Raw genomic sequence first — 20,949 nt, 5'->3', positions numbered from 1 at the left:
GGGTTCTTGAGATCATCATTGTCTTATGGGTGACGTATTTAGTGGTGACTTTGTGGTTGGAGAAAGGACGTCTGTCACAGGTTAGTGCAACAGAGGGATACATTTCTTTCTTGTCTTCGTATTTGATGTTAATTATAATTGGCACATCTTTGGTGTTTGTGTGACTGTACATACCTGATGTGTTCCGCTTTTTACTTCCTTCGATTTAAACACGCCATGACCCAGCAATGTGTGCAGAAAAAGTCATGCCATTAAATTTTGAAAACGATGTTATTGTTGTTAATTTAGGGTTAAATCCATGTAATCGTTGCACAAAAGATCCGTTGTCATGTAAGACAATCACCAATCCAGATGTCTGTGTTGTAGTTAGAGTGAATATCCATATATAAATTGCTGGATCCTCTTAAAAACCGCTGCGTAACGTTTAAATTGTAACTGTTCCCATGATGCCTTGCGAGGTGGCTAGCTGCCTTTTCTAGAGCTCTGCACTTTCCAGAGTTCTATTGCCTATTCTCAACATTTTCTTCGCAATTTTCTCAACTCATCCGCTCCGTAACACATCTACAAAGGTCCTGGGATAAGGTGGTGAGTTCAACTTTCCCTACGATTCCTTTGTCGAACTTCGTTTCTGATCAGTACAACGACGATCACCACCCCCCTCCCACCGATAGCCATGAGTTACGTGTCAGCAGTCATTAATGGCAAGGCTATAGACACCGTCGCGACGGCCCCTAACGGAACTCCAGCATCCTCCTGCAAACCAGTCTTCTTTCTGGAGAAGGATGTCCATGCCGTTAGTCCTACTGAGACTTTCTTCACGAATGTCGAGGTCTACAAAGCCGTAGCGCGCTGTGTTCAAGCGTCAAATATAGCCGGGATTCAACAGGTTCGCGGATTATGGCGTCTCTACTTACGTGATCCAGAGGAACGTGCTTCCCTCATCGCGTCTGGGATTAGCCTTCGCGACAAGTATGTTGAAATCAGTGACAATCACCCTTTTCAGCAGCGAAATGGTGTTAGAATCACAGTCCGAGATGTACCCCTCTCCGTTGACGATGGAGTCATAGCGTCTGGCCTGAAAAGCTACGGTGTTAAGCTCCTTGGACCCCTGAAGCGCGAAATGCTTCGAGTTGATAGTAAACTTACCAACTGTGAAACCGGAGACCGTTTCGCCTTTATGGCACCTCCAACTAACCCTTCTGAACATATCCCAAGATTTGTGGAGCTTGGAGGGCGATGGAAGGCTAGAGTGTTCTACCGAGACCAACCCAAACCCCCTCCTCCGCAGGCCTCACATCGACCGCGACCAGTCCTTGAGGACAGCGTTCGTGACGCTCCCACCCCTGCCCCACACCTCAGTGGTGAGACCACCGTAAGGGAAGAGGGATCCAGCAAAGAACAGCAGAGTCAAGTCAGCACAGCATATGTTCAGCTCACCCCTAGCTCACCTGAACAAGATGAACACTGTAACACGCTTGAGAAAAACCAGCAGAAAAAAGGAAAACAAAGCCAAATCACTGACTTCACTGCACCGAAACCACAAAGAAATAAGAAAAGAACTCAGACAACACACCGGCCCACCGAATCAACTGTGGCAACGAGAAGTGCTACAAAGAAGAACCCCCCGTCGTCGACTGCGGCTAGCAGCAAAAGCACTGATGATCGAGCCTTAAGACAACGCATCGACGACCTGATAGAGACAAGTCGCAACGCTGCCGACGACCTGTCCGGTGAGAACTCTGGAGATGGAACATGAACTGTTAGTCTCCTCCTGAGACTGTTGCTACTGTAAGTTACACTCACCACCATGGCTTCAGCTATTAGTTTTCTTTCTCTAAACGCTCGTGGCTTGCGTGATAAACGCAAACGAGCTACCGTTTACCTCTGGCTAAGTCAACAAAAAGCAGACATTTTCCTCCTTCAGGAGACATATTTTACAGCTGACATTGAATGCGATCTTGAATTAGACTGGAACGGAGTACAATTTCATGACTTTGGTAGCACTCACAGTCGAGGAGTTTCAATACTTATCAGGAAAGGACTTGATGTTGATGTTGTTGATGTGTTAAAGGGTAACGATGGAAGAAAATTGATTGTTGTACTGAAAGATCACTGTATTCTTAATGTGTATGCTCCAAATGATCGCACTGAAAGAGGGAAATTCTTCAGCGATCTCTGTGATTGGGTTACTGACAATCAGGTCACTAACCTCATCGCAGGTGGAGACTTCAATGATTTAAATGATAATGGGCTAGACAGACATTCAAAACATGCAACGAAGACACCCACAGGTGGGAATTCCTTGAATAATTTAAAACAAAATCTTTTACTTGTTGACATCTGGCGGAAAAACCATCCCCAGAGCAAACAATTCACCTGGACAAGGAAGAATCCCTATCCAGTGTCCACCAGAATAGACTTTTGGCTTATTCAAAAATCTTTGGTTGACCACGTTTTACAGTGCACTATCAAACCATCCATCAAATCCGATCATAAAGCTATCTTTCTAAAAATACGATTAAACAAAGAAAAGCGCGGACCAGGACTATGGCGCTTAAATACCGCATATCTTTCCGATCAGGATTACATGGATGGCGTCAAAAATTCTATATTTAGATGTTAATTTGGAATACAAGAACACGACTATTTCTAAACAGCTCCTATGGGAACTTATCAAAAAACGAATCAAGGAATTCTCAATTGGCTTCTGTAAACAGAAAGCCATTCAAATGAAAGGAAATCTTATCTACTTAGAAAAAAGATTATTGGAATTAGATCATAAAATAGACGAAAACCTGGATGAGACAACTCTGAACGAATATACCACTGTAAAAACTGAGATTGAGAAAATCTACCAGTCAAAAGCCAGAGGTGCACAAATTAGAGCACGGGCAGAATGGACTGAGAAGGGAGAAAAATCTCTCTCTTATTTTGTCAACCTTGAAAAATGGCAAGCTGCAAACAATAATATTACAAAACTGAGTGATGGAGACACTGATGTAACAGACCAGGGGAAAATCTTACAGTTAGAAAAATCATTCTATGAACGTCTATATACCAGCGACTGTTCAGTCTCTGACAGGGAAATTGATATGTTCCTTGAGACTGTTGAGCTAGAATCCAGCCTTTCCGAACATAAAAAATTGATTCTTGAGAAACCTCTAGAAAAGGAGGAATATTTTGAGGCCTTGCAAGCTATGAAAACAAATAGATCCCCAGGAACGGACGGACTTCCCGCCGAATTCTATCTTACTTTCTGGAACAGTATTGGAGACTTTGTTTTTGATGCTCTCAAAGAATCTATGGAAAAGGGATGTATGTCTCCGTCTCAAAAAAGAGCAGTCCTTAAACTTATCTTTAAGAAGGGAGACAGAAAAGATCTCGCTAACTGGAGACCCATTAGTCTCCTTAATACTGATTATAAGTTGTTGGCAGCTGCTCTGGCGAAAAGACTCCAAGCAGCTCTACCCAACCTTATTTCACACGACCAAACAGCGTATTTGAAAAACAGATTTATCGGTCAGAATGTCCGTGTTATACATGATGTTATATATTACTGCAACCATTATAACATTCCTGGAGCCATTATTTGCCTCGACTTTCAAAAGGCTTTTGATATGGTGAACTGGAACTTCATGCTCAAAACCCTTCAGAAATTTGGCTTTGGACCAAATTTTATTTCCTTGGTGAAAATGATGTATACAGATATTGAATGTTGTTTGACTAACTTCGGCTGGAAGACAGCCTTTTTCAAACTGCAGCGTGGCATCCGGCAGGGCTGTCCACTCTCTGCTCTTTTATTTAATTTAGTTGTAGAAATACTGGCACTTAAAATTCGACATACCGATTTAATTAAAGGAATCAAGGTCAAGGTTCACGATCTTGAGTATGAAGTAAAGATCAGTCAAGTTGCTGACGATACTACACTTACACTGTCGGATGACCTTTCAATACAAACTGCCCTTAACATTGTAGATAAGTTTAGTAAAGTCGCAGGACCCAGATTGAACCTTAAAAAGTGCGAAGCACTATGGATAGGGTCCTTCCAACACCGCAGAGACAAACCCTTTGGTATCACATGGCCGGGGACACCTATCAAGTCTCTGGGACTATACTTCAGCCTTTCAGAAGAACTATGCGAAACCTTACATTGGGACAAACGGATAAACAAAATTGAAAATATGTTTCGAAGGTGGCAGAAACGCAAATTAACTTTATATGGAAAATGCTATGTTATAAAAACTTTAGCCCTGTCTCAAATTATCTACAACATGTTTATGATCCCAACCCCAGAATGGGTACTTAAGAAAACTCAGAAATTAACCTTCTCATTTCTTTGGGACAACAAACCTGACAAAATAAAGCGTACAGCACTATATTCCAGTTATACCGACGGGGGAATCAAAATGACAGACATATATTCCAAGTGTAAAAGCTTACAAGCGTCATGGGTAAAGAGATTGCTACAGACAAATCAAGATAACATAAGACGATGGCAAGTAATACCCTTACACTTTATTGAAAAACTCGGAAAATACTGTAATATTTTTAGATGTAACTTTAATGTTAAAAGAAATGCCCCACCCCTGACACAACTACCACCCTTTTATAGGGAGGTAGTCTTGGCCTGGCAGGAACTTGGAGGGGGGAGGAGGGATCTTGCAAAAATTAATGATGATAGAATTTGGTCAAATAAGAATTTTAAGATAAAAGTTTGCAAGGAGGATTACATGTTTTGGATTAATTTTTGTAAAATACCAGTAGTAAAACTCAGTAGTAAATATTTGTATTCTCTTTGTCTCGCCAAAACCCTAACAAAACCTTCTTCTCAAGCTTATTGGGATAGCATATTTCCTAACTTAAATTGGACGAATATATGGAGATCTCAGACCCTGAAGTTAAAAGAGAATAAGTTGAAAGAGTTTAATTTTAAATTATTGCACAAAATCCTCCCTTGCAGATTCTTACTTCATAAATGGAAAATAGTAGACACCTCTGGGACTATCTACAGCCCTAAATGTGCGATTTGCAACCAAGACGAAAATTATTCACATATGTTCTTTGAGTGTGTAAGGTTAAGAGGCTATTGGGACGAAGTTAAACACTTGCTTTCCCAATCTGGCATTAACATAGCCATCAATACTACAGCTTCTGTACTTTTTGGAGGTAACTTTTATGTTACTCTTGCAAAATACGCCATATTTGTATCGTGGACCAGATATAAAGACAACAAGGAGTTACTTAGAAACCACAATGTATTGTATTTATTTACAGCTCTCACTCAAGATGTGCAAACTTGTAAAATCATTGAGTAGAGAAACTGTGTACAACAAAATGTCTATTTGCTACTTGCTTTGTTAAGCAATTTACGTGGCTTCTGTGTAAGTTCTATACTGAATGAACCACCTTGGTTCTGGGCTAGACAATAAGCTATATGTATCCAGCCACTACTTCATGTACGGACGTTAGATTTGTAACAATCACAATGTACTGCTGTTGGACCCGAATAAAGTCATATTGACAAAAAAAAAAAAAAAAACGTTTAAATTGTAACTCAATAAAACACGGAGTTAAATAGATAGTAAAACTATACCCGGTTGAAGCATTTTACAAAACGTATTGCTAACAGCTTCCTTGTACAGCTAACAGGCAAGACCGTGCTGATCACGGGGTGTGACACCGGCTTCGGGAACCTCCTGGCCCGGCGGCTGGACCAGCTCGGCCTGCGGGTGTTCGCGGGCTGTCTGACCGAGGCCGGCGTGGCAGAGTTACGGCAGTCCTGCTCTGAACGGCTGCAGCCGATCCGGATGGACGTCACCAGCTCAGACAGCGTACAAGATGCGTTCAGGGTGGTAAGGGAAGCTGTGGGGAGTAAAGGTAAAAACGTTCAGAGAAAAGGAGTTCTATTTCAAACACTCTAACAAAAGGGATGTATTTGCATCTCTTTCACTCCTCCCCCCATCTCTCCCCGTCTCTGTCTCTCTCACTCTCTGTCTCTCTTTCTCTCTCTCCGTGCCTCTCTTTATATATACATATGGTGAGTTTACATGTATACCACTATTAAAGGAAAATTCACCTTTTTATCAGTATCATGAATTTTCTGTTGCCAAGCCTGTAAGCAAACATTAATTCACATTAAACATCTGTTTTGTGTACTCCCTAGGTTTGCATGGGCTGGTGAATAATGCGGGTATATCCGGGGTCTTTGGAGGAACCGCAGAGTGGGCGACCTTGGAAGACTACCAGGTCTGTTTCATTCAAAGAAGTAGGAATTATTTTTTACTACTTAATAAAATGAACTGCTCTCCCAAGGAAGTAGAGACAGAAATAATCATTGCTTCGTCATTTATTTCATTTTTTGCACCTTTTGCATCATCAGGCAGTCCTGAATGTGAATTTGCTGGGGATGATTGACGTCACCAAGACATTTCTCCCGCTCCTCAAGAAGTCACGTGGTCGGGTCGTTAACGTCGCAAGTGCTGCCGGGAGAATGGCCAATCCACTTGGCATGCCTTACACAGTGTCTAAATATGGCGTGGAGGCTTTTTCTGACTGTCTCAGGTAATTGTTTTAGACACATTTTTTTAGCTCTTCCACAAAATCTTAAATCGAGAACGCTTCTCAACGAAATTAGACCTTTTTTTTCTGCTTTGGAAACAGAACATCAATTTGTGTCCCCTCTGTTGAAAAACAACTGCGAAACTATTGTTTAAATAATTTCTTTTGTGCCCAGACGAGCTATGAGATGTTTTGGAGTCAAAGTTTACATCATTGAGCCTGGGCTGTTCCGGACCGACATGACCAATCATGACGTCATCCTGCGTCGTCTGGACCAAACCTGGCAGCGGCAGACTCCAGAGACGAAGACCGAGTACGGAGAGGAGTTCCTACAAGCTGGTGAGTTAGCCGAACATCAGTTCATAATTCTTGTGGTTTTACTGCTGTGCAAGTCATTGGAATTCATATAATTTGGCCGATTGTCTCGATCTTCTACTAGCAGGAGTCAACGACGTCAGGAAGTCGATACCGGCCACCGTCTCGGTTCAGTCAAATTGTCATGATATAGGTTGAAATCAATTAATGCAATTATGATGAACTGTTTGCCATCTCCTACATGCAGACCTTTACTGATTATTATTGTATCAATTGACGTCTTCATGTTTCTTGGCGATGCTACAAATTATATCATCTCTGCCTAAACATCCCTGAATCTATATCAAGAGGGCGTTGATAATCTTCTGTTTAAGGATTGATAGTGAAGAAATGAGACTCATTAGAAATAACGCATCATTATGTGTTCTTTCTTTTTACAGCAAAGGACGATATAATCTTCGGTGCCCGTTTCTCGCAAGTTCCAGTCGCCATTGTGGATGCAATGGAGCATGCGCTGAGCGCTACCCACCCCCGTAGCCGTTATGTCGTCGGTTGGGACGCCCGTTTTATAACGGTACCAACTTCCTGGCTACCCACCGACCTGGGGGATCTCATCTTTCGTCTAGTGGCACCAATACATAAACCTGCCTGCTGTAAGGGTCAGCAGTAGGGAAAGACTCTAAAAAGGATTTTTATTTAAGCGGAATACTCCTTTCAATCCTTTCTGTGCCATGGTAGCACTAAACTAAGCAACTCATAAGGAATGTTACAGTTAATATGCGACAACTGTTGTAAGACCTAATAATTGTATGAGATATTTTGACGGCATGAATACCCCAGGGTGAAGAATGTAAAGGATGAAATATTTCGGAAGTCTTCAAAGATAACAAAAGGCTATGCAGTGACAAATATGTTATACATGGATAAAATCAACGTGTTATAATCTTATATTGCCGATGAAGTGTTCCTATGAACTCCAATGAATTATAGCTCATCAGGATATGTTTTGATCTTTTGTTTAAAGGAAAGATAAACTCTTTTAGGAAGTACATTGAATTGCATTGTTATTATTGCACTGTTATCTTTGCGTGACAACTTAGAGTTTAACATCATTTTAACAATACAAGAAACACAAGATATAACAAACTTGAAAGATCAATTCGGTGCGAAAAGGTTTTTGTTTTCATATACTGTAATTCGCTTTGTCTTCTCTGTCTCTACCAAACTTTTGCGGTCTGAGAAACTTGGACTTGTTCTCGGAACTAAATTTTCACACTGGCATCAGGTGCACGTAAAAAAGGCAAATAATTATTTGTTATCGGTAATAACAAGATCACCTTACAGGCGTCACCATGAAAACCGTTGGCAAAAAAGTACGGTTAAAAACCAGGAATTACAGTACATGTGAAGGCAACACAAATCTTAACATTTCTACTTTTCTTGTATCAGCTTTAGCAGTACAACTACTGTTGGTAATTAGTAAAACGAAGTTATATTATGTTGAACAAGTAAAAAAAAAATGAAAAATTTAATGCATGATTAACCCACTATACTAACGCTGTATAGCATCCAATATTAACGTTGTCGTATAGCATTAACTGGATCCTACTGCTGTGACTTGTCTGTTCTACAGTATATTGTGGTATTTTCGACTTGTCTGTTCTACAGTATATTGTGGTATTTTCGACTTGTCTGTTCTACAGTATATTGTGGTATTTTCGACTTGTCTGTTCTACAGTATATTTTCGACGGAGATGTATTTAATATGCATTTGAAGTCTGCTACATGCAGCATTAGATGTAAATACCAGTAATTAGCGATGTAGTGTACAAATACTATATACGAATCTTAGACATAGAATGACCCGATGCACATATATGTGCAGAGCACGCAGCCTCGAAGGTGACGTACTCCGGTCCAAGTTTAATGAAATCATGTGATTGAGGACATGATGAGGGGGCTGTTCAGAGATTGTTAGTAGTTACTATGTTATTTGCATACAGTAGAAATGCAGGTCCTCAATAAACACTATGCATATTGGTATATCACACTATTTATCTCAGCCTCCGTGTCTTAGACAGAGATAATGCCAATTATTCACTTGTAGAATAAAACTTCTAGGCTTTCTTGTTGAACGTATGTTACCGACCATGCATAAAAGAATTCAAACTGTTTCACAAAAAACTGACAGTTAATGATCGAGGTAAGATAAGTGAATTATCTCTCATCCCGGCTGGAGCGGTGTCGCAAAACAAGGTTTAATCACAGTGCTAACCATTCTGGTGTGAACGGAGATAAGGGAAGGTTCAAATACCTCGTTTATCAACAATCTCGTAATGTATATTTAAATGAGTGACACGAAGCACTTGGTTTCTTGTGCTCATTCGTTAAATACTTTTCCGCCGATATATCAAAATATGCTGTTTGAGCCGTGTTCAGACTTTTCCAGAAAAATAGTCCAGACCTTACTGTTGTAAAAATTCTGAAAGCCATTTGAGTGTTAATTGTAAAATAGTCCGAGTCTGGGGTATTTGTGTACGCTTTGGTCGGTATCATTGTGCCGTTTAGACTTTATATTTGATAAACCATGACATGATTATTACATCCTCCCACAATTATAAACAGTAACATACGGACCTTATTACAATTTACAATATTGACATTCAAACTCAAACAACTAAAAAATAACATTTTCCTTCCCAACAAGTGCTCATCTATTTGTGAGAAGGTAATGGAAAGAAATAGATACAAGGAATTCATCCTTTTTTGGGGCCGTATGAGAACAGTCATATGCATCAATGACGTGTATGTGTGTGTGTGTGTGATTATGTGTCTGTGCATGTGTGTGTGATTGTGTGTGTGAGATTGTGTGTGTGTTCGTGTACGTGATTATGTTTGTGTGTGTGTAAGTGTGAGTCTGTGTGTTTGTGTCTGTATGTGTGTCTGTGTGTGTTTGCTCATCAATGACCAGGATTAAGATTACGAATGAAATTATCACGACACAATAAGTTTAGTCAAGGCAGAAAAGGGTATAAAAGCAATACTCTTGAATTATGTCATTGTTATCAGGGCTTACAAAGTCTTCTTTAAAATACGGTATATACAGTAAAAAATATGATAAAAGAATGACAAGAGACCCAATATCCTTTCAAATATACTGAATATGCAGATGAGTTCGTTTACATAATTCAAGCTAAATTATATAATCAAACTTACTTATTGCGATCAAATGTTGACAGTCCAGTTGTTCATAAGAATTTGAAACTTTTGCATTAATAACGAATTAATCAATTCATAATTGGTATTCATTTATTTGTTCTATATGCATTTCAGTCCTTTGATATAAAATACACATAAAATTTTCATTGATAATGTAACTCAAACCCTAAGCATGACTTGCAATTCGTTATGTACATTTCTGTCTAAGCTAACTGCCTACTAAAAATGAAGGAAATGCGGAGTTCGTTTTTTCAGTACTTTTTCGACCCATTACAGACACGCTTACATAACAGCTAGTTTAATCATTACAAAACATGTCTGCAAGACAAATTGCCAAACCTCGAAAACATCATTCCTTTTTTGTTACTGTCCATCATACCTTCCCTTCCTATATCGGACTTAGCGAACATCTGAAACAGTACTGACCTCCTTATACGATCATATAAACGTTTTTCCCTCCACATGTAACTTTTCTGCCATAGCCTAGCCTATTGTTGACCGTACGTTACCCGAAGACCTCCAAACTTTCAGCGGTGCCACCCTGTATACTCCATACCCCAGGGTATGCATCCCCGTCATTATTTGTTTGTTGACATGCTACAAACATGCTACAATCAGGTGCCGTGATCAAGAGACGGCATACTTACCTGGCAGTTAAGTTGTGTATCTTAAATCTTTAACATATAGTATACTTAGGTTAAGTTAACACAAAACAAAGGAAAAAGTTTTTAAAAATACTGCACATACTAACATTATGTCCAAGTGTCTTATCATCATTGTAGGAATAAACGGGCGTCTATGGTTTTTGACTCTGTTGATGATTTATCCGAGGTAGCTACCTTCTATACTCAGTCACTAAAAACTGTGAGTTTACAATCATAATGGGTTTGATAGTATCGGAAAGAGAATTACACACGATTTCTATTGATATATAATGAATATTGAAATCTTACCATAAACAACGGACATATAATGTACCAAATTAGATATTCCAACCTTTTGTGCCGACTAAACTCTCCCTGTTTTAAACTACTTGCTCGCGCAGGGAAAGTAGGGATTTCGTGACACGTAGTATGGCAGAGGACTGTGTCCGGTTTGTAGATGGTCTCTAAACTCTTACTTGAGCAGTTTCAGTTACACAGATCGAGTCTTTCACGCCGTTCTGCCAAGGAGCTGATGTTGAGTGTGCTCAGAGCTGACATGTAGTCTGTGTACTGCATACCCAGTATGATTCGGCACACCCTCTTCTGTACGCGTTCTAGTTTTTCAGATTGAGCGGCAGTTACAGAGTTGTACCACACAGGCATTGCGTATTCAACAGAGGGTCGAACATAGGCCGTGTAGACTGTTGTAAGGTCTTCTGTTGATACCCCACATCTCTTAAGTCGGCGTAACAGGAACAGTTTCTGGTTCGCTGCGGTGATCATGTTGTCTATCCGGACGTCCAATTGGTTCACTTCTGGGATTTTATTACGGGATCCCCATTGGACGGTAGCTTCAGCATGACCATGTACGGAGTTGCCAGTGTTTGCGATATGTCTGATTGTTGAGGCTGGTGAAACATTGTAATCTGGCGAAGGGATATCAGGGGGGTACTCAGGCCGGGACATCACACAGGGGACGACGTCTGAACGATTTTCAGGCACCCCGGTTCTGACGTCCTATCGAAAGAAAATGATATACAGGTATGAAAATATACTTTATCATTGTTTAATAGATTTTTTCCTTGCAATATCTAAGGAGAGTATAAAGTATAAAAAGTTCGTCAGTTGTCCCGACGGTCAATAAGGATTTACAAAGTTAGTAGCATTTATTATGATGTAAAATAGGTTAATGATGTTTCATTGCTCAATAAAAGTTGAACTCGTTCAAATGTTAACTTTAAGTTTACCTTCCTTGCAGAAAGATGAATATAAATGATATTTTGACGAAGAGGAGAATTGTTTTTTTTTTACAAAGAAACTATGGAACAGTGAAAAATCTGCATATCCCTTACGTTTAGCTTTTATTTTGTTGGAATCATACTTTAAACATGCTCAGGAACTATAATTAAACTTTATTGCCATCAACCTACCCCGTCCATTTCCAGACCTGGGTTGACGAAACCTTGAGTCTGAACCTTCCTGATGTACCGTTTGTCGGACTGTTCCGAGTCCTGTGCCGGGGCCGTGTCCCGTACCGGGGCCGTGTCGTACGGAGCCGGTCCCAGCCAGCTCAGTATGACCGGCAGGAACACCAGCCCGTGGAGACATCCGAACAGCAGGACGAGGAAAAACACCTCGGGAAGGAAGGGATAAAGAAACCTTGGTTTTAATTCATATTACACTGCAAAAGTTCTATTTTATCATAAAGTTTTTAATCATCCGTTTTGTTGTTTTGCATTGTAGTACGGTTGTTTTTGGAAGGTGCAAGGTGTGGAATTCATTTTTCTAATATTACAATCTCAGGGAAATTTTGTTTGGCTCTACAACAATGTGTATGGTTTTTAGGACGACTCACAACGTAGGATACACCGATAGGGATTTGCACCATTGCATACCACACCATCACACATAAACCACACAATCGTGTGACTCTCCCCGATCACAGGTCTTCCTTCTACGTCCTATCCAAGAGACGTCCATAGCCGAAGTGTATATACTTATTTTTCAGTCGTTAGACTAATAATATGAAGCTTCAGTAAAGCAGAAAAGACTATCACACCAATTATCATCACAATATCCTACTCTGTTTAGAATGTTCGCCTTGTTTTTTAGGATCAGATATCAAGGCTTGCGGCAAAAACAACTAAAATCAGATCGGGCGTAGTGCGCGTCTATCTCACCTTGAAGAAAGTTATAAAGACGTAGTGCTGTGAAGATGCCAGCAGCACGATAGCCAGAAATGTGCTGAACCCTCCGTTAAAGACTGCTGGGCCCATGTTGGATAGAGTCAGAAGAGCTCTTTCTGAAAAAAAATTAATGAATGAAAGACCTTTATTGTACATTCATGCCTCGACGGGCTAGGTACAGGTCACTGATAACAGACATGACTGATAACAGAATACATGTAACAAATATATGAAAAAAAAACAACAGGATACAATTTAACTAGTTGAAGGTACTAAGCTAACAGGATTGTCGACATCTTCTCGCTTCTTTGTACAGGTGTAGATATAAGAACATATAATGTTTGATATACAGGGTTTGTCTAGGCGCATCAAAAATAGAAATTTATCCGTTGCATTAAGATGTTCAACATATGGGAACTCTTTTCTGATATATTCATAAAGCACAATCCGTTCATTATGGTACAATTTACAGTGTAAAATAAAATGCTGTTCATCTTCTACATGTTGTAGATCACAAAATTGGCAGACTCTATGCTGCAGAGGGGTGCGGTTGTGCCTTCCAGTTTCGATATGTAACTTGTGGCAACTAATCCGGAGTTTAGTGACAGCCAATCTGTGCTGTGTGTTTTTCACCATCAGATATTCTTCTTCTTTATAAATAGTCTTGAATAATCTATAGGTTCGTAATTTGTTACCGAAAGATTTGTCCCGGTTGTCATTGTGTATTTCGGTTCTAAATGTTTGAACGTAAATATCCTTTAATCGTTGGCTGATGGCGTTGGTTATAGGTAATAGGTTTGTTCCTAGAGATATTTGAGATCTCCATATGTAGGCAAAACCGCATTCCTCCAGTATCTTACGAACGCCGGACGCCCAGCACTTATTTCCATTAGCATCTAGTTGTAATTGACAAGATAGGGCGTCGGCTTGTAGACTGTCAGCTGGCACGTTTTGACGGATTCTTAGAAAGTGTTTGATAGCGTTCAGGGAGGCTTCCAGTTGAATGGGGTACCTCCCTAATTCCGCTCTTGTGGCAAGGTTAGATGCTGGTCTGGGGACATTTAGTGCTTGTTTGCAGAATTTAAGGTGAACAGATTCAATGGGACAGGTTTTAGGGCTTTTAAATGCGCCCCATATTTCTGAGCCATAAAGTAGAATAGGTTTGACACATGCATCGAAAAGTTTGTTTCTAACAGGTAATGAGGCGGTGGCTTTATCTAAAGACTGCTTTATTCCGAATAAAGCCTTCAGACCTTTGCCACTCAGGTATTTGTTGTTAGCTTTAAACGTGCCAGCTGTACTCACAATAATACCAAGATAAGTATAGCAAGTTACAATTTCTATTTCACGATTATCAAACAGGATAGAACAGTTTTTAGGTAGACTGCCACCCTTTGTAAATACAATAATTTTTGTTTTCCTAAGATTTACTTTTAATTTCCAAAGTGCACCATAATTTTCCAGATTGTTCAAGGATGCTGTAATCCCTGTTTGGACTCGGAAAAAATTACCAAGTCGTCAGCATACAACAAGCATGGGACAGTTTTGCTGTGCATAAGTGGGGGATTACAAGGAGCACCGTCAAATTGGGACACAATATCGCTAAGAAAAAGGTTAAATAATGTAGGGCTTAAGTTGCACCCTTGTCTCACACCACAGTTAGTAACAAAAGTTTCAGTCAATCCATTTTTAGATTTAACGCAGTTTATAGTCTTTGAATACATGCCCTTTATTACTTTTAGAAATTTACCACCAATACCGAGTTTACTCAATTTAAACAAGAGGCCGTTTCTCCAAACAGAATCAAATGCTTTGCTAAAATCAATGAAGCAAGCGTAAAGTTGACGGTTTTTGTTAAGATATTTGCTAACTAGTGTACTTAAAACAAACAGATTATCGGTAGTTCTAAAGTTTTGTCTGAAGCCTGCTTGGTGTGGCTGGAAAAGGTTATTGTGTTCTGCGTATTTGACAAGGCGTGAATTTAGAATGGAGGAGAATAATTTCCCTAAACAGCTGATTATAGAAATCCCTCTGTAGTTATCTGGCAGGGAGGTGTCTCCTGACTTGTGGATAGGAACAAAATGACTTACTGACCATTCTTGCGGGAAATGACCATTTTGTAAGCAAGTGTTAAACAAGTGGAGTATAGGTTCTTTAAGCAACATTTTACCAGATTTTAGCATTTCATTCAAAATTCTGTCATTGCCGCTTGACTTATTGTTTTTTTAGTTTTAAGACTGCGGTGTCCAATTCTTCTGGGGTAATTGCGGAATCTAGTTCTGACGAGTTTGGTGGGGTGGTCGAAAAGTCTGTTTGAATGTTTTCACTGGGAAGGCCGTTGTCTGTAGGGCTATCAGGAAATTTGTCAAGATTCTTGAAGTGGTTTACCCATTCCTCTTCTGTAATCTGGTTATCGTCATTTGGTTTTCCTGGTTTCAGTTTATTTATCAAATTCCAGAATGCACTCGGGTTTCTTTCCCTTAGTGAAGACAATTGATCCATGATTTGTTGGTGGAAATCTCGTTTTTTCTTTTTTAGCAATTTCTTATATTCTTTTTTACTTTTGAAGAATCTACCCCTTATGTCTGGATTCGACGGATTTTTTTCCAGTAAAGATGCTATGTTTTTCACTTCCCTTTTCATTTCCAAGCAGGTTTTGTCAAACCATTTCTTATTTTGTCTTTTACGTGGGCGTTTCCTTACCCTTTTCAAACACAGCGACTGGTCACCTGCTTCTCTCAAAATGGAACCAAACTCCGACACATAATCATCAATTTCCGAAGTGCTGTTTATGTTGTTTGGAACGTTAGAACAAAGTAAACGTAGTCTATCGACGAAATGAGACTGGTCGAGAGAAGAAAGGAACTTCTGGGCTGCTTTATCGTTCCATTTAAACTGTTTGGGGAGAGGTTTTGCATTTGATATGTTCCGGCTTTCTTGATAAGAGTGATTTGTTGATTTTGATTGGATTAATGCCCAAACCATGCAGTGATCAGAGAATAACGTTAATGGTTTTATGTGAAACGATAAGATATGTGGGATCAGGGACTGACTGCAAATTATGTAGTCAACTGTGCTGCTTCCACGCGGTTGGTGGCAGGTAAATTTATGCAACTTATGAGCACCGAATCAGATATGACGTCATAACATGACGTCCCAACAGCAGCGGATTGTCCATTCCTTGATGCATACTGGAGTCGATTGGTCGAAAATGTAGGTAAATCCAACTTGTTGTGTTTGAAAATACAGTTCAACTTCATCCAGAATGATCTACCAAAAAAGATGGAATTTTATGTTAATATTTGCCAAAATTCTTTTATATAATATCAAATGCGAAAAGTACACGGGAAAGTACACGAGAAGTGGTACACCCGGTGTTACTGGATCAGACCCATTTCAGTACACTCAGGGTAAGAAATGTACCCGAGAAGCCAGCGTAACAGGTTTTCTTGTTTTATTTAGCCCTGGCTCTCATGTAGTCAATGTTGTCTTTATCGTGATATTTCATGACTTCGAAGTGGCTTGTGGGTATTGTTACATAGCGATAATTGAGTAAAAAAAATATAAGACGTGCCTTACCCTGCCTTGTGCCACCGACAATGAGGAATGTATGGCAGATATGCGTGGCGTAGTCGACGGCCAGACCGATGGCGATGACCATGATGTTTGTGGTCACCGTGTCGATGGTCAGGCCCCAGTGGTGCAGCATCCCACCTACGTCCACCTGCCGACATATGATCATATGAACATGTCTTACGTTACGCTTCATAGTGTGCAGGAAGGAGATCATGTCTAACAATTCACTTGTATGATGACATGTAAAGAATACTTATCTTATAGCCAGGCGCCACGGACCAATCAGAAGGCCCCGTTTCATTTTGGTTATGATGCGGTAACATATAGATTCCAGCCAGCATGGTGTGTATCGCTCATTTTGATTGGTCAGAATTTGCATCGGCATCAGTTGTTGTCGATTTGCATCGACACCAACTGGTGTCCGTGCAAATTGTTACCAATCAGAAGAATCGATACACACAGGAGTCTGACCAGTCAGAATGAGATATACATGAATCAGAATAGCACAAAACAAGGAGGTAAGATCAGACCCCTGTGGGAGGAATGATCATGAATACAGTATGGTAAAATAGAAAAGGATTGACATGCCAAGACGGCAATGTTTTGAATATTTTGTGTTGAAATTTTAAATTCAAAATGCAATATGCAATATCCCTATGTACCAAAGAACAAATGTGATTGTTAAGAACTTCCACAACGGAATTCACAAGTACAGTGCCAAGGGATCTATGCGTCACACGGAGTTTTTCAAACACATAGAACAAAAGAAACAAAAATAATCTATAGCTACAATGGCCACATGAGACAGAAATACAGGACTCACCAAAGTCATGACGACACAGAGAAGAACCCAGAGACTTCCCATAAAGTCTGCCAGGAGCAGCAGAGTGATGACGAAAACTGCCGCCATGGCGATGCCGAGGTTACGGTACAACTCCGATTGTATGACCTGCTGACCAGCATTTAGTCTCATTTTTATTGGTATGGAAATCACTTGCTAGCAAAGTTCTACATCTATAGAAAGTTCTAAAAGATCATCTGTCAGCTTCCTCACGGTAGTACTGTCGGAGCCAACGTCACATGGCAGCTAGATTTATGGATCAGAAACTTCACTCCAATTTTGAGCTGTGAGGATGGGGCATGGGGGGTACACACTGTAAGACGTTTTGGACCGCATTCTTAACGCTGCAGCTGTGGTATCATATAACTTCAGTGCGTAGTTAAACCAGTCGGTGTTGAGGATGATGACAGACATTCGCCAAAATGTTGGCTATGTATTGACTTATTGCTTAAATCAAACGCCATACTAACTTTTTTACTTGTAGTGACAAATGTACAAAAGAAATGTACTTTCGAATCCACGGAACTTGCACAGATGCATATACCACAAAGTATATTCACTGGGCCCACTACTATCTCTATGCTGGCAGTTGTGAATTGAAAACATTACATAATAATTATTGTTGTGGGTAGTTGCCACAACTCAGTCACCGGAGCGATTTTTTTTAGTAACGGCAATGCGGTCGTGATTATCCCAAAATTCTGCCATTTGACTAAAAGGCTACGAAACACTTATATCGATAAACACCAATACACTTTAGATACGTTTGTTGATCATTTTTTCAGGCGTGTCTGTCCTCAAATCTTTACCATCCATTGACCATATCCCATTTGATTCATTGGTAGTTCTAGACGAAGCAAGGTACTCATTTTTCTGGTATTGTAAGGAAATTCATGTAAAGCACATTTTCAAATGTCACAGTGCCTGGAAAAGTTAGTGATAAGAAAAAAGAACGCGTATTAAACTTAAAAATACAGTCTTTGCCTGATGATGCCTATATCATAGAAAAGGTAAGGGCTACGTGCCTTGTTGGTTTCATAGGTAGGGAATCGGAACATGTAAGGAAATGCTTCTGCAGAGAAGCCAACAGAGTCTGTCCCGGCAATCAGACTATCCATGGCCTGTATCTCCTCAGTAGAGTCTTGTAGGGTCCTGTACGTTCCTCTCATTCTCGATGCCTGAAATATAAAGTGTAGATTTTTTCTTCATTCGTTAGTAATACTATCACAATATGTTACTGTCGTAAAACAAAAAGGGATGTAGCTAAAATACATTTTAAGATACAAATATGCACTCAAAACAATAATTTTTTGGGACTTCAAAAATGTCAGGTGATTAGCTCGCATTCCAGTAGGTTTCTTCTATTCTACATTTTTCTATTTCACTTTTATTCTTCATCGACGCTTCTTTTGTTGTTTTGCCTTAGGTTCATTCCAAAATGTCGTCCATCACGTTAACTTACCATGACCGTAGGTGGTGACGTAGTAACATTTAACTTGACGTCCCCAGCGTGGCTCCTTCCTGTCGCGTCTGTCGTCAGGAACTGCAGGATCCACTGGTGGAAAGTGTCGCTATCGGTGGCGTGGCCGTCTGGGAAATAAGCGTACAATTTAAATATCTATTGTTTGAGTTCGCTGTGGCAAGATTGTGGTTATGTCGTTACAACCAATCAACTGTACGCTTGCATCATGAGTGCATCATGGCGGCTACAGACAGTTCAGACAGTTATGTGATTACATATATAACATGATATATAATATGTAAAATACAAGATTATTTTATCACATATGTTGCATTGTTTGCGACTGACTTGAAGCCCACAAAATGTGTATAAAGCATAATGTGATAGGCGCGCAGTATAATTAATGCTACAATATCATCAATGTCCATTGACATCTAAAAAATTGACAGATATATGTAAAATATAGATATTATATCTAGATAGGAAGCAGGTCACTGTCCATGTGGAGTCAGATGCGGTGTGGAAGAGTTTAGCTGACGGTTAGTTCTAAATTTAAGACCTAAGTCAATGGTTGTTGTGCGTCACTCTCTCATTGCTTCGAGCCAAATGTGGTGACAGACAGCCTCTAAATTTGCAGTCCATAGGGGATAAAGGATACCTACAGTACATTATTCACGCCTGGTTGCTGGTGTACTAAGGCATATGACCACGATTTATTTTCTTTATGTAACGGATATAATAATATAACCATATGCAGAAATGCAAATACAAACATGTGCTGAAGGAAAGGTAAACTTTACCTGAACCAAGCAGGGTGGAATTCTTGATGGAATTTACCCACATTTTGTAGTCCTCAAACCAACTGATCACGGTGCCATTGGTTACGTAGCTGTCGGCCTCAAATCTACGGTACAGACTGTGCAGCTTTTCTCTCTCTGCATAGTAGTCGATGTTGCCTGAAGTTTGTGCAGATACAAGTAGAGAGATACAGATATGTGTGTGTGTGTGTGTGTGTGTGTGTGTGAAAAGTGTTCATCATAAGTTACAGGCGTGCTTACATATGTAGGGATGGTGTTCATCAGGTGTGCAATCAAATTTCAGATGGTACTCAGCATAAGGAACCAATGTGTTTGGCTGATGGTGCTTAGCATCAGGTATTTGTGTGATAACATGTGTGCCGAGGGCGCTCAGCTACAATTCCAGGTAAGCAGGCAATTTTGGGGCTTTGGTAACGTGTACAGCCAGGTGACCGATTGTTTTTTTTTTAGTTCGATAACACGGCTGTACAATAGAGGGCGCCGATGTCGGCGTTTTTTATATCGTGTATAAACTGAAGTCAGGCGACGCCGGTTAAGCCTTGCTGTACATGTTATTCGACATGGTTAACCAGCCGGTAAACTGCTCTTTTGGTCTCCAGAAGCAAACATGAGAAGAGGACGTCCATACCTCACCTCAGGACCTCATCGAACTGATGAAAGATAGATCACTCGGGAACCGGAACTTTGGCAATGCTTCAACTCGATAAAGAGTATGAATATAAATGTATGTAAATTTCTGTTTGTCTTTGTATCGTCTTCAGCACAGGGGTCATGTATGTTTGTCTGATGGTGCGTGGCACCATGGATTTGTGTGTGTGTTACCATGTGTGCGGAGGGTGTTCAGCTCCAATTTTCAGAAAATTCAGTGTAACGTTTTTAGCACAGAAGACATGTGCGGTTATCTGATGGTGCCGAGCATTAGGGATTTATGCGTCTACATGTGTGTGGATGGTGTTCAGGACAAGTTACAGGTGTTCTTGCAACTGCGTAGATGATTACTGTTCAGTAAATAGAATCGGCGTGTTTGTATGTGCGTGGATAGGGTGTATCTTCAATTTTAGATTCTTATAACGATAACAAATATTTCCACGAAAAAACATGTACCTTTCCTCAGTCCAAAGAGGTAAGAAATAGGGGACTCCCTCAAAAAGTTTTTTGACATCGAAAAAATTATTGAACATACCGATGTAAATGTAAACTTCTTCTCCATCACCAGAAAAGTACTGTAAAAGAAAGATAGAGACAATTAGAGAGATAAGAAAATAATCTTCAAAGAAATCAACGCACAACTTCTGTTTTTACTGCCAGCGCAGTATTGGTGAGTGTTCGA

General features: G+C 40.0%; 2 protein-coding genes across 2 annotated transcripts; one reads left to right on the top strand and one right to left on the bottom strand.

Moving 5' to 3' along the window:
- The first annotated feature begins 4,406 nt into the window (after window positions 1-4,406).
- On the top strand, window positions 4,407-7,546 carry LOC118430226 (retinol dehydrogenase 7-like). The gene is made up of 6 exons (XM_035840934.1): window positions 4,407-4,451; window positions 5,604-5,877; window positions 6,164-6,246; window positions 6,380-6,561; window positions 6,734-6,897; window positions 7,314-7,546. The coding sequence occupies exons 1-6, from the start codon at window positions 4,407-4,409 to the stop codon at window positions 7,541-7,543; spliced, it is 978 nt and encodes a 325-aa protein (XP_035696827.1). The 3' UTR covers window positions 7,544-7,546.
- A 3,676-nt stretch (window positions 7,547-11,222) lies between these two features.
- LOC118430225 (NPC1-like intracellular cholesterol transporter 1) lies at window positions 11,223-19,781 on the bottom strand. Its single transcript, XM_035840933.1, has 8 exons — window positions 19,602-19,781; window positions 18,802-18,929; window positions 18,365-18,517; window positions 17,322-17,447; window positions 16,502-16,646; window positions 12,917-13,038; window positions 12,167-12,370; window positions 11,223-11,753 (listed from the first exon to the last, which is right to left on the bottom strand). Exons 1-8 carry the CDS (start codon window positions 19,642-19,644, stop codon window positions 11,223-11,225), a joined length of 1,452 nt encoding a protein of 483 aa, XP_035696826.1. The 5' UTR covers window positions 19,645-19,781.
- Window positions 19,782-20,949: the final 1,168 nt, after the last annotated feature.

The sequence above is a fragment of the Branchiostoma floridae genome, chromosome 14 (assembly GCF_000003815.2).
Source record: "Branchiostoma floridae strain S238N-H82 chromosome 14, Bfl_VNyyK, whole genome shotgun sequence".
Lineage (NCBI taxonomy): Eukaryota > Metazoa > Chordata > Leptocardii > Amphioxiformes > Branchiostomatidae > Branchiostoma > Branchiostoma floridae.
This window is presented reverse-complemented; position numbering and strand designations above follow the sequence as displayed.